This window comes from Ictalurus furcatus, chromosome 9 (genome assembly GCF_023375685.1).
Source record: "Ictalurus furcatus strain D&B chromosome 9, Billie_1.0, whole genome shotgun sequence".
In the NCBI taxonomy this organism is placed as follows: Eukaryota; Metazoa; Chordata; class Actinopteri; order Siluriformes; family Ictaluridae; genus Ictalurus; species Ictalurus furcatus.
This window is the reverse complement of record NC_071263.1, coordinates 4956329-4971048: the sequence shown is the minus strand read 5'-3', so window position 1 is coordinate 4971048 and position 14720 is coordinate 4956329. Positions and strand designations below refer to the sequence as shown.

Sequence of the window (14720 nt, the reverse complement as noted above, 5' to 3'; positions counted from 1 at the left end):
AAATATAACATGGTTAGGCTTTCTTGTAATATAAGACTTCTCAGAGTCTCAGAGGGCAGATAACCATTGTGTGTGCATACAGTAGCTCTGTAGCATACAGTAGCTCTGTGTCTCTACACAAAAGTTTTCACATGCATACTCACAGTTTTGTAAAGTTTTATTTTTATACCAATAGAAATCCTGCTTTCTTTTTCTTTTTCGTTTTTTCCTCATACAGAGACTCTACCCCTCCTACTAGCAACCGAATTATCACCACTTAACACATACATTAGAAAATGTGGGGAAACCAGGTTCTTATGTTAACTATGAAGGCATCTGATGGCTGTCACCAATTATTCATATAGTGAATACCATAAAAAGAGTGGAAGATCTGCTATATAAGCATTAAAATTAACTGGAAAAAAAAACAAAAAAAAAACTTCCTGCTCTAACTTGAGTCAAAAGAAGTTATTGTCAGTGGACTGCTAAGACTAAAACAACTCTTAAAATTTTGTTCTATGTCCTTATGTTTGCGGCCACCAGGGCGGTTTCCAGTGGAGTTTTAAAAAATATTATTGTAATATATTTTAGTAATGTTTGCGTAAGATAAACTGAAGTAAAAAATTTCTGCCGGGTTTACAAAATTTTCGTTGTATTTGAGTGCACATGTTAATAAATGACAGTCCCTGGTAAATTACCAGGCACATGCATGGCACAGCTGATTTTATTTTTCACAGCTGATGGAAGAAAAAAAGACTTGATATCTGGTATATGCCCATAGGTTTACGGATACCACAGTAGCCTGCACAGATCCCTGACCTCAACCCCACTGAACACCTTTGGGATGAATTAAAAAGCTGACTGCACCCCAGGCCTCTGCATCTGACATCAGTGCCTGATCTCACTAATACTCTTGGGGCTGAAACGGCAAATCCCCACATCCACTTTCCAAAGTCTAGTGGAAAACCATTCCAGAAGAGTGGAGGTGATTATAACAGTACAGGAAAAGGGAGGGGAGGGGGGACCAAATGCGGAATGGGATGTTCAAAAAGCAAATATTGTTGTGATGGTCAGGTGTCCAAAACATTTGGCCATATAGTGTATATCTGTAAATGTTAAATATAAATGCAAATCTTAAAAATATATGTATATGTTAAATCTAAACTTCATGTGGTAGTTGCTCTCAGAGTGTGAAAGAGTAGCTTTCCCCTTTGCTATAGCATATGTTTGCAGAAATTGATTTTATTTACTTTCATTTATTTTGCTTTAAAACAAGATCTTGGCAGTCATAGACTGCTTTTAAACCTGCCCAAAAGTGGTATCAGCAGACTTGCTTTTTTACATCCCCAGCCTTGTTCCAAAACTAGCACAGTATTGTTTAAAACTGGCAAATCTGTTTTCACTCTGAGCGTAAGGGTCAGTTAGCATATGAATGAAACATTTAACATCTACAGTTTTAAATTTAGATTTAACAATTAGATTTATATTTAATATTTATTTTTAACATTTGCATTACCTTATTAAATATATTTATTTATATTTAACATTAACATTTAACATTTATATTCATATTTAAAATTTACATGGAAACTTGTCAGAATGGCCTCAAATGTTCAAAAAAGTCAGACAGAAAAGAGTATTCAACTTTTTACATTTAAGTTCCCTAAATCTGTTCATTCAGGAATTCTCCTATTCGGTTACATCCCTAATATATAACCTACCATTTTCCCTACCCCAGTCTGTTTTTAGTCTAAGTGTGTTTAATGTAGCAAAATTTAATATTACAAATGTTAATAGTTGACCAATTTTGAAACGCAACACTTAAAAAAAAAAAAAGATATTAGTGTTAATCCTTAATTTATGTTTTTAGTTATAATACAGTGGTCACTGCATCAATATTGTGGTCTTTCCGTTGTTCCATTATGTATGATTTCTGTGGAAGCTGTAAAATGGATCTGTTTCTCCCAGTCATTATTTTCTATTTGGATGCCATCACTCTGTTAAATACAGTTTTTTAATTAGTCATTCCTGCAGCTTTCATGAGTTTATTCCATGTAATTAGTCAGTAATTTATGCACAATTACCTAGCATACATACTTTTTGATCCATAAAACACATGCCACCCATTGTTCCTCATTATTAATTTCGCACACTAAACTAATTGTTCTCAGCACCCCAATGTTGTTTTAGAATAATTTAACATGTAGTTTATTAAGAAAGGCATGACCTGTAAAAGAAGACAGTGTAATTAGACAACTTCTGTACAAAGATCTTTAAGAGCCACATAATTCTTAAAATTAATAATAATAATAATAATTCAGTTGGTTACACAAGAGTTACGCACACGTGGTAGAGTTCACCTAAAACAGAGGCAGGTCAGAAACAATGGAATGTCATTTGAGGCCAATATGAAATACAATTAAATGTAATATTAAATACATAAATATGGTATGATTCATTAATTAATAGTATCTTCCCTTTAAAGTAAATGAAAAAGGTTTTTTTTCACATGGAAGACATCAAAGAAAAAAAAATGTTAATCTGAGACATTGCATCTTGAGGACTAAAATGTTTATGCATGAAATTATTTATTAATTTAAAGTGACCTGGAAGCATAGCAGAGGAATGCTTGGTCAGCTTATCCTTCAAACTATGAGTATATTTTCTTTATAGGAAAGCACACTGAATTAACCAAAACATTATTTTATTATAATTCCACCATTCAAAGTAACAGATTACAAGTGTGATAATACTTGATAATGATTTCATGACCCTGATTTAGTATCTCGTTGCTTCAATATGTTGTGCACACATATAACTGTTGGTGCACAAAGCCAAATTAGCAGTGATTACATTTACGGCATTTGGCAGACACCCTTATCCAGAGCAACTTACATTTCTCTAATTTATACAACGGAGCATTTGAGGGTTAAGGGCCTTGCTCAAGGATTTGAACTCACAACCATCCGATCAGTAGTCCAATGTCTTAACCACTGATCCAATGTGATTAATATGATGATTACAACTACAAGGATAATCCATGCAACAATATATTGGCAATCTACTAGAATCCTGTCAGATGCTTATTTCAATGCTTGCCATCTTCTCATTGATGTTATCATATTAGTCTTTTTTTATTAGCATATTACATTTGACAGCAAAGGAAAAAATGCTATTTACTTTTGTAGGCCACATTCACATCAACCATTTCAGCCAACATCATCAGTTTATTAATAGGGGTTACAAGTGAGTGAACTGGGATTCGTGAAAGGACCATAGCTATTAAATAGCTATTAACAGTAATTTAATCTTCTTTTTTTTTTTTTTCGACAGGCTGTGTTTTAAATGAATGCAAGTGAAAGGAAACATGGGCCTTCAGCCTTAGCTCTATAGTATTTACCTACTCAAGGAGATTAAGGCCAGTTATTTTAGTTGGGAGAAAGAAGGAAGAGAGAGTTGACCAACTGTGGCAAAGCTCATGATATGTGGTTAGAGATACACTCACCTTCACATCGGAGAAGAACATTTTCAGCATGTTGGAGCTGGGATAGCGTGTGTAGAAGAACATCAGCTTTGCCTTCTTCAAGTGGTTGGGAGATAAGCCTTCTTGGATTTGCAGAATTAGTGGTCAAGGAAAGTGCATTAAATATATATTAACAGACATTTACAATATATGAAAATGAATGTAGAAAGAAATAGACTTTGTGTACTTGACTAGACTATGCCATACACAAAGATGCCCAAAAATACAAAAAAGACAGAAAACAATCTTAATGTGTTCCCAACCAGTTCATTAAGATCCTAAACAGTCCAAAAAGAGTACCAGTCATTATATTCACCATAATGGTCAATACATGCCTGTTTATCTTAATAAAAAACTCTATCTATTTGGAGGTTGCATTGCCTGCCTGTTTCAGATAAATAGGTTGATAAACAGATGGGCATTGTGAGGAGTCCCAGGAGGAGCCATAGCTAACCACAGCTATCTAACCATTACATTTCACTCCTAACAACCAAACAACTCTTTGCCCCCCACAGGCTCTTGGCCCAGCCCGTGTGTCGCCAGCTTTTCCAGCTTTAGCCACATCTGCGATGTAGACTGGCCATGCCATTTCCTTGACAGATTAATGGCTTTATAATTTATCAAAATGAAGATGCATGTGGGGCTAAATCAATGGACCCATGCAAGGTCAATTAAGAGGTTTGATCAGCACAGGCCGACCTCCTCCTTGTGATGTGGAGCGCAGGCACTAATTCATCACCGTGGTGCCTTCAAGTCAGTTTATGTGGTCGGAACTGCACTTTATCCATTTCACAATACAGATGTAAATTACGGGTGTGAAATTGTACGGAATGGCAGAAAGCATTACCTCCACCTATAAGGCCATGAAGAATTCAGTTTGACATTATAAGTAGTCGTATTGACTTAATGCTGTTTGTGTTCCAGGAGCTCTTCAACAATGCCATCAAGCTATTCATGCTGACTGACATACTCCTAGTAAAAGGAGAGGGGAGGAGGTGTTCCGTTCACTAGGCTGATAGAAAAGACTAAAAGAGCACTAGCTTCTCTCTTCTGCCATCTGTCATAATGTATACAACAAAGAATAGCAATGAGTGACTGGGTAACAGGATGAAAGATAGGGAGAGAGAGATAGACAGAGAGAGAGTGAAGTCTGAAGGCTTATATAGAAGCATGGCCCTTCAAGTGAAGGCCTCTTCTGAAACCATTTCTTGACAACACAGCAAGGGAAGTAGCAATGCGAGTGAGTGTAAGAATACAAAGTGGCTCGTATTAAGAGTAAAGAGTACTAGGAAACACCCTCATTGGCTTCATCTTAATTATTACTTGTTCCATTCAAATAATGTCCATCTGAAAATGCCCCATAAAGAAGCTTAATTAATCTTCAAGGGTTACCAGACGCAAATGTAATCACATGTCTTGGTCACGGGCCACACAGATTTTTTCCCCCCATCTCTACTCACTACATAATCCGAAAAAAACAGGATTATAATCTGAAACAGAGCATTAATATCTTGAACAACTATATCAACAAAAACCTATTTCCTACAAGAAACCTCTTGTCCATACAGCTGCTTCTAGGATACGCAAATATGTGCAGTGACAAAATACCAGGTAAACATTACCCCACTCAGTGTAAAACAAGCCTGGCCACAAGTAAGGTCAGCCAGGAAATAATGCAAACATGAATATGAAGGAGAGTGGGGGGAAAAGGGTGACCGCAGTATATAGACAAATGAGATGCTACAAAAACAGCAGAGCCATGGATAGTGCACATCGTTAGTCTTTACTGAATTTGGATTTGGATTCACAGTATTTCATGAAACGGAGACTATAACTGCTGAAATCTGAACCAACTGCCAGGTGTAAGGGGAGAAAACATAGGGATGATAAATCCATAAATTAATGCTAGACATCTGCTCATCAACATGAAAGATTAGACAGCTCAGCCTAGCATTCTATTAAAAGTAAATAAATAAATAAATAAATAGCATGGGTAAACAGAGCCTTTTTAAAATATATATATATATATATATATATATATATATATATATATATATATATGAGTGGATAAACAGATGATTATTAAGGACGCTTCCCATATTAATAATGAATTTGAAGTAAATTAACAAGTAAATGTTTTTTTTTAATCTTTCATATATATTTAACTTTATTATATGAGGTCTGTGCTTTGAGTTAAAAGAAGTAGCAATCATTGTTACAAAAACAGCTGACTTCAACTCTCTCTAGTGCATTAGACATGCAAACTGACTTCAACACTCTCCACCCTTGTTACTTACAAAAGCACCATGTCAGAGCTGTTCTCTTTCTCTATATGCAAATCTTGGAGTGAAAATAAACAAGGCTATTTGTCTTATGATGCAAAGAGGGTGCATGACAAGGAAAATCATTCTGTCCAGGATAAAAACATCAAAGAGATTCAGACAAATCTGTATAAAGTTTTTTTTTTTTTTTTAACCCTATTGTACAATTATCGAGACATTGTTGTTGAGAGCCTCGCATGCAGGTGCATATGTTTCCTGGAGGGAAAATTCTGTGTAAAGTCTAACTGAGTTAGACTTAGAAAGAAATTAATCTATAATTCATAATTAAAATGTACAGAGTACTCTGTAAACTCTGTTTATTCTTAGAAAAAGATAGATAGCCAAAGCTTGTTAGACATCTAGCAGATTTTTGGTTTTAAAAAAATGGTTGTGGAGAGGGAAAGGATAAAAGATAAACAGCTACCTGCAAACACCTGTTCACATCTGAAAAAAAAAAGAGAAAGATGAAAAGAAAGGACCTGCTGCCAGGCAACAGCTATTAGTGCTGCAAGTGCTTTAGACTATAGCAAGCTCTTCATGATCAGAAAGAATACAACAATTTGCAGATATTCTCTGAAGCACTAGATGTGAATTAAGGGGAAGCACAGTGAAAACAAGGGTTTACAAAATTTCTCTGAAACAAAATGCCCACTCACTGACAGATATATTTTCTCATCTTTCTAAACACAAGATGCTAAGATCTTTTGGCAAAGGATCGCACTTGGCCTTTTTACTTCCTGGCTTTGAAATATGATTTGCTTTGAGCATTATGTACAAAGTCTTGCATGGCCTGTGATGAAAGGGGGTGGGGTATTGTGAGTCTCTCTATGATAATTCGAGAACAGAGAAGATGGGAGGTATGTTTGTCATTGCAAAGCTTTTCAGCACTTTGCCCTATAGTGCACACTTAAAAGCCTGCAACCAGAGAGCTCCATTTTTAAAATCTTTAAGAACATGAATGGACACAGGATTTGAATATACATTGACGTTCTTTAAGACCAATTGCCATTTAATCATTTTTAACCACCCTACATGATATCTGGTATATAATATGCAGGTATTTTTATTGACTTATTTTGAATCCGTAAATTCTTTTAGGCAAAACATTTTGTAACCTTCTGAAGCTTGTTTGTACACATTTATCATTTGCATTTGTGACTTGCAAAAATAGTCAAGGAGAACAATTCATTGTAAAACAATAGCAACCGCATAATACATTAATGCGTCAGGGAGTTGATTATTGTGAAAGGATATTGTACTTCCTGAATATGGAGAGATATCAGACATATCTTGGAGGTCCCCACATTCAGACTTGATGAGAGATATTGAAAGGCCTTCAGGGTTTCCTGGATGTGTTGGCGAGATAGAACGATGGAGGCTGAGATGGTTGGATGACATCTTGGTCCGTAAGCTAGTGGTTTCTCTAGACAGGTCCATAGACTCGGGAGAAGACCTGTCCTTGCCTGGATAAGGCCCATTTGGGGCACCTAGAGGGCTTTGGAAAGGATAACCCATAATATGAAGAGGAAAAGGATGTCGGAAGGATGGAGGACTGAAGGCCACAGTTGAGGATAATGGTGATGGGTGAAGACCAGGGTGGTGATTTGCAGGTGTGGGTAGCGATCCAGGCTGGTCAGTGGAGTTCTTTCTCACCACTAGAGGCAGGGCTTCTGTTTGGTCATTTGAGTTGGGCACTCGCATGTTGCTAAACGAATTGAGGGGATTGGGAATAATGACATCACCAAAACACTGTAGACGCTGGTTAGCAGTGTGAAAATGTGGGTTCTCGCGATTCATTACAAAGCGGTCGGAGGGTGCCTGCACAGTTGGGAAGCCCTGAGGAAGTGGATATGGGGTTTTTGCAAAGACCTTTACCACTGTGTCCACCACCTGGGTCATTGCAGTGTTTAGTTCCTGTTTCAGTGTTTCTGCTAGTTGTTTCCCTTCTGCATGCATGGACATTGATTTATAACCTTTTCCTCGAGAGCCATCGCGTTTGGGCTTCTCTCCCTCGGTCATCATGGTTTGCTCACAAATAAGTGCCTGGGCTTGGTCTAAGAAATGTCCTGGATCAAGGTCAGACATCTCATTTTCTGAGCGGTTTGTAACAGAGTCAGATATATGGTTGTCCATTCCATCAGAATGCAGGCTGTCCTCTGAGAGGTTTCCATCTTCATCATTCTCAGAGTCAGTGCTATCATAAATCTGATAGAACTTTTCTTGGAGCTGACGGAGCTGTTTTTGCATGTCCTCTAGCTGTAGTTTGAGATGACGGCGCTCCTCGTGTTTTTGCTCTTTGCGAGCAGAAATGAGTTGCTGGAAACTCTGCTGCTGCTGGGGTAGTTTCTGCTTACGCTTGTTTTCCCTGTAACTCTCGCGAGGGCTTAGGGGTTGAGGTGCCCCATCACGCTCAGTCTCACCTATACGGTGCGTGACATTTGGAGAGTGGCTCATCCCACGGATTATGTTCTCCACTCTAGCACGTTTAGCCCTCAGGTGCTCATCTGTCAACCGATCAATGTCAAATTGTGCCATGGAAGGCCTACCGAAAGGGGACAGACACTCCTGAGGGCTGCCGCGTGATGAGGTGCTGCAGGCATCCTCCTGGTGGATCTCTGAGCCTGTCCTGGACAGGCCACTGCTCTGGTAGTCAGATTCATTTGCCCCATTTTTGGTTAAATTGTTTTTCAGCAGATGGGAGATGATGGTGGCCCCAGGAAAGGTCACCAAAGTGTCTTCATAAGAGTTGGCCCGCTTCAGCAACTTGTGAAGCACATTGGACTTCTCACTGTCTGTGTGCTGCACCACTGAACAGTTGACATCCTTCTCAGCTCCGTGGGGATTCATGGCACTGAAATTGCTTGTTTTTAAATGGTCAAAAGCTACAAACACTGTACCTACAGTCCTTTTCACTCCGATGTCAACTCTTCTTCTCTTGGTTTTTCTATTTAAGAGGGACGTGTTGTCATGGTCCGGCATCACTGGAAATGTTGTCACGCCATTTTAAAGCCTGCCAGCTGGACACAGCTTGAGAACCCTGCGAGACAGGTGAGGTGGGAAAAAGATTACATATTACTTGAATAAAATTTCTATATAACACAACATTACAGGGACTTAATCCGTATTTTATTTTCATTAAGAGTGTCAAGCCGTTTTAATGTAACATTCAAGAAGACAAGTTTTTAATGCTAAAGACATTTTTAAATATCACACAAGCATTCTTATATATACAACTGTATCAAGTTTAGTGGAATCATATTATGATTACATTTAAAAAAAAAAAACCTCTCAACTCTATTTATTTTTCAGCTAAAGGATAATGATTTTCTTATTTAAATTAAATGATAAGTTTTAAACGTACCAAAGAAATGTAACATCTGCATTGCATTGCAAAGGAATTACATTTACAATTTACATGACATTTATAAACGTAAAATAATATCTATGACATAATATCTATATAATATATCTATGACATTGATTTAGCCTGATTTTATATATATATATATATATATATATATATATATATATATATATATATATATACACACACACACACACACACACATATATATATATAGCCTATTCACGGTAACTTAAAATATTTTATAAATAATTAAAAAAAAAACAGTTCAATTCTCATTTGATCAAAAAATGTAATTATTATATCTACTTTTAGATATCACTATCATACTAATATTTAGTCACGACAACTCCTTGATACATGAGTAAAGAGCATGTTATAAAAATCCCACATCAGTTTGTTTTTCTCCAGTAAATGCTTATTTGAACAGAGACCCACAACTTGTCCTTGGGTAAAAGAAAAGTTTTGATTAATTGACATCAAATCAATGGCGTGTATATGTCATGTAATATTTATTGTCGTAGTCTATAATATGTTTGCCTGAACAACAACAACAACACACACACACATATCTATATCTATATCTATCTATCTATCTATCTATCTATCTATATATGTTGTTGTTCAGGCAAACAAATATACACTATATGCCATTGTTGTTATTTTGACAATTTTTGTTTGTTTGTTTCTTTTTTGGGGGGGGGGGGGCAAACTAACATTCTTATATTTGGAGCAGAAGAAGTGTAATAACTGGATATCTAAGCAGGAAACACATGTGCACAATGCTTCACACTGTCCGCTAAAGTCTCCACCTGCACACCGTCTCTCAGCACACGCTTTCTAGCTAAAAACAACCTCAACACCAGCAATGCCCCTCAGCAGTGAATTACTCGCATTACTTGTACGACGTGATAAACATGATCACGTTTTGTCCGTGCGTAATGACGCACCCGTAAACAACAATGATTACAAGAACTTTGTGTGTGTGTGTGTGTATGTGTGTGTGTGTGTGTGTGTTATGGAAACTGTTAACAAAGTAAGGCGAACCTGCAAGCAAGTATATATAAACTGAAAGCAAGCGCGTATGAAACATTAAAAAAAAAACAAAAAAAAAGTCCACATGGACGCAACCAACCACATTATGAAGTCATTAAAGCTGTACATAAGCTACATGGTGACTCTAGCCGACTGATTTCACATCACATTTGCCTTTACAGTAGCTTCCAATCTTTTATACTTTGTGAAACAGCTGTAAATAAATAAATAAATAAATAAATAGATAGATAAATAAAAAGGGAAAGTAAAGTAGCCGAGATGGATACACGTCTTTAAATGACACGCACTCGCAGGATATTTAAACCCTCCAGTCAATGCGGGTTCTTGCGTAGCCGTGATATTGACCAACAATAAAGGTGACATTGCATCTACTTAGAAATAACCCGCTGTTGCTAAACAAGGAATTTACACGACAGTACAGATTGACTACTTACTCTGAAGATGAGAAAGGCTTGAGCTTCTTTTTGGAATAGTGTAACAGAGGATTGATAGGGCTGCTCACCCCTGGACGAATGAAGTAATTTCTCAGGACAGTGAGAGCGCAGAGAGAGAGAGAGAGAGAGAGAGAGAGAGCGAGCTAGCGCGCGCGCGCGAGAGAGAGAGCTCTTGTGCGCGCGCTCCTCTCTCTACCTGGAAATTGTCCGTCTCAGCGACCACCAACAGGACGAGGCTGTAGCGCGCGCTCACATCAACAAGATTCACTTTAAGACGCGAATAAAGGAAGCAGGAAGACGGCGCGTCATGATCATCGTGATGCAACGATTTCAGCTACCAATAAGAGCAGTCCACTGGATTTAGAGGAATACAAAACCCTGAACTTCTCCGCTTGTCGACAGACACCCAATCATCCAAAGGCACCAAAGAAAACAAGGGGGTAACTGAAGTATATTACTTGTATTTTGAACCGCTCCACTCCATCACTGCTTTTTTGTTTTGTTTTGCTCTTGTTCTAGTTTTTATTTCGCATTTGTAAACCAGTCATCTCGTAGGCCTATAACCTTTATCACGTTAAAAAAAAACAACAAAAAAAAAACTTTTCAAATCCATCATGTTGCTCAAACAACCTTAATATCACTCAGTCTACTACTATCATGTGTGATTCCAATATATATATATATATATATATATATATATATATATATATATATATATGAAATATTGTAGTATTAACGTGCTATTCACGGTTCATAGAAAATCATACACTTTTTTTTTCTTTTTAAACTCAGAATGGAATCATTTCCTAATGTAGGATTATGAAAAGTCAGACTTTCCGAGGTCGACTCTTTTGATCATCACTGAGCACACAGTTAAAGCCCAGCATCTAAACCATGAATAATATTTCAGCACGCGCTTCTGCTTGAAGCTCAACATTCAAGCCAAAAAAAAAAAAAAAAAAGGCCACGGCTCTTTCTTTCACTCCTGTGCGGACATAGTTATCAGCCCCGCAAATACCAGCATCTGAACGATGAATACAATTTCAGCACGCGCTTATGCTGAAGCTCAACATTCAAGCAAAAAAGGCCACGGCACATTTTTTGCACTCCTGTGCGGACACAGTTATTCACCCCGCACATACCAGCCAATCAGTCTAAGAATTTCAAAAGCTAAATTTCATAGTTGTATACCTTTTCTTTACCAGATGCGTATCTGCTTGAAAACCCCCGTACCTTTTACACCTTATGATGTTTCATGTCATTTGTGAAAACTTTAATTAACGCGGATATGACTAAGGCTTGGAAAGTGAGTTCTGCATTTTTGCACACCCAGTATCAAGAACGCGCAAATGACTTGAGCATTGAGCATACTTTATCAGGTTATGTTATGTACAGACTTATCAAATACACACTAGGGTATGTTGACTGATTTAAAAGAAAAATCGATCAAATTGTTTGTAGCCTATTCTAATGATTATTCTCATTATCCAGTTGGGCGCATTAGGTGCAGCAGATTTTCCTCTGTGAATTCTATTTTTGTTTTTGTTTTGTTTTTGTTTTTAATTGAATTAGATTTTTTTTTCTGTTGCAGTGCAAGTTGCGAGATGCAAAGCCGTGTTAAATAGATTATATTATTATTATTATTATTATTATTATTATTATTATTATCATCATCATCACAAAATATGGGCAGCAAGATAAAATTCCCAGATTTTGTTACTTGATGCCAATTTCTACAGTCTATTGTCTGAAGAAGAAAAAGAAGAAGAAGAAAAAGAAGAAGAAGAAGGGGCTTTCACGCATCATTCATACCAAAGTCCCAAATAAAATGATATATAATTAATTATATGTATTAATGGGTGCAGATCACAAATGCCTCTGATACATACTTCAATAGCTGGTCCATTACAAACACACGCACCATTATTATTATTATTATTATTATTATTATTATTATTATTAATAATAATAATAATAATAGTGCATGTTCTTAATACAATGGTGACAGATGATTAATTTTTTTTTTCTAATAAACATATTTTTCAACGTGAGGACAGAATTGAGGGTATCTCTACTCTTTCTATTATTTTCTATTATTTCTGTTTTCAAGTCGCAAGCCAGCATAGTTTCGGTCCAACGGCAACTTTTCTTTTCCACACGCGCCGGCAGTATGGAAAAACATTAGCGCACTAAACCTTGGCGACTGAAGAAAGAAACGTGTATTAGTATAGAGAAGACTTGCTCTGCCCTAATTTCGAAAGTGACTCAGTTCTTTCCGGGGCCATTCTCAGAATCTTTTTTTTTTTTATTCTTCTGTGGATTTAAATCACCTGTAGCCTCGATTTAGTTTGCAACTACAATTACCCCTCTCCCTCCAACACACACACACACACACACACACACACACACACACACAATCTCTCTCTCTCGCTCTCTTTCTTCACCGTGGGGCATGAATGAATATCAGAAGGAAATAATTTGGTTTAAAACAGTAAAAAAATATTTATTTGTATCTTTTCAAAAAAATTAAAATATAACATAACCATTTAGAGTAACAAACCAAACATGTGATCTGATCTTGCTGTGAGACCACTAGAGTTGACAGTATTGCATGTCCTACAGTTAAACAGTTAATACAGTTGTAAAATATATTATACATGTGCCTGATCCATTATAGTAATATAGTATCTTAAGTATTTCCTTGCATCGAATTATAGTATAAATCTTTTGCTCTGCAGTTGCAGATAATTACGAGATAAGCTCATAATTACAGGCTTAGAAAATTTAGAACCCTTAGGGATTTATCGGTTGTCCCTCTGGGGGACCCTTAAAGGTTCAGCCAAGAACCCTTAAAGAACCGTTGAAGAGTGTACATACTCTGCTCTATTTGTGTGTTAGAATCTTCTTCTTTCATTAATTTGCTGGGTTTTTTTTAAGGTTGCCAGTCCTGATGACATGGTGTGTATTTTAAAGAAATGCTAACTCATTTGACACTCATGTTTACTGTTATATTAAAAATGTTACTGTCCTGTCTATTGTCTCACTGTGGTCTGACTTTCTTGTCCCTACATGAACCATTCAAACCATCTCTGAATGGATATGTAGCTACGTTGCATGCAACCGTACCCCTACACTGCCACTGCATATTTGCTTTTATCTTTGTGGCCTCCTGTAAACCTCTACGCAAGGAAGAAAAACAGCATCTCAAAAGAGCAAATTTTTGGACACACTCTTTTCCCAAAGGCTAATATACTGTATATCATATATTGTTATATTATCCATCCATCCATTTTCTATACAGCTTATCCTACCGGGTCGTGGAGAACCTGGAGTTTATCCCAGGGCGCATCGGGCACAAGATGGGGTATACCCTGGAGAGGGTGCCAATCCATCGTGGGTACAATCACATACACATTTGTACACTATGGACACTTTGGACATGCCAATCAGCCTACCATGCATGTCTTTGGACTGGGGGAGGAAACCGGAGTACCTACATGCAAACTCCGTACACACAGGGCAGCAGCGTGAATCGAGCCCCCAACCCTAGAGGTGTGAGCCAAACGTGCTAACCACTAAGCCATCGTGCGTCCCCTATTATATTATATTATATTTATATTACATTATATTACAATATGCATTTTTGAAAACATTATACAGTGTAATACAGTGATACAGCTACAAACATCACAGACCCTAAACAACAAATTTCTGTCATTCTTTGTGAAGAAGTTGTTTATTGAGTCTCTTGCAAAAGAAATTTTGCGTAAACCCTGAGATCATTTTTTTAAAAACTGGGTAACATTCCAATCTTTACTGTTCATTATGTCCAATTTTAAGGGTAGTGACTAAATACTGTGGCGTGCATGACAATGCAATTTTGTCTTATTTCTTCTTCAGGCCTAAAGTACACATATTGTATGACATGAAGGGACATGTTATAATAAGATGAATAACACACACACACACACACACACACACACACAAATACTGTAGAATAATACTCTGATGTATATACTCTTGTGTCTGTGTGTCTGTTTTAT

At 37.0% G+C, this 14720-nt stretch overlaps 1 protein-coding gene across 2 annotated transcripts in view; it reads right to left on the bottom strand.

Moving 5' to 3' along the window:
* Positions 1-10974, bottom strand: part of prox1a (prospero homeobox 1a) — a 38998-nt gene extending 28024 nt beyond the window's left edge. For both annotated transcript variants that reach the window (XM_053632174.1, XM_053632175.1), the window contains exons 1-3: positions 10678-10974; positions 7079-8860; positions 3485-3593 (exon numbers count right to left, since the gene is read on the bottom strand). In XM_053632174.1, coding sequence (XP_053488149.1) covers positions 3485-3593; positions 7079-8802 — 1833 coding nt within the window. In that variant the 5' untranslated portion in view covers positions 8803-8860; positions 10678-10974. The remainder of the gene's footprint in view (positions 1-3484; positions 3594-7078; positions 8861-10677) is intronic.
* Positions 10975-14720: the final 3746 nt, after the last annotated feature.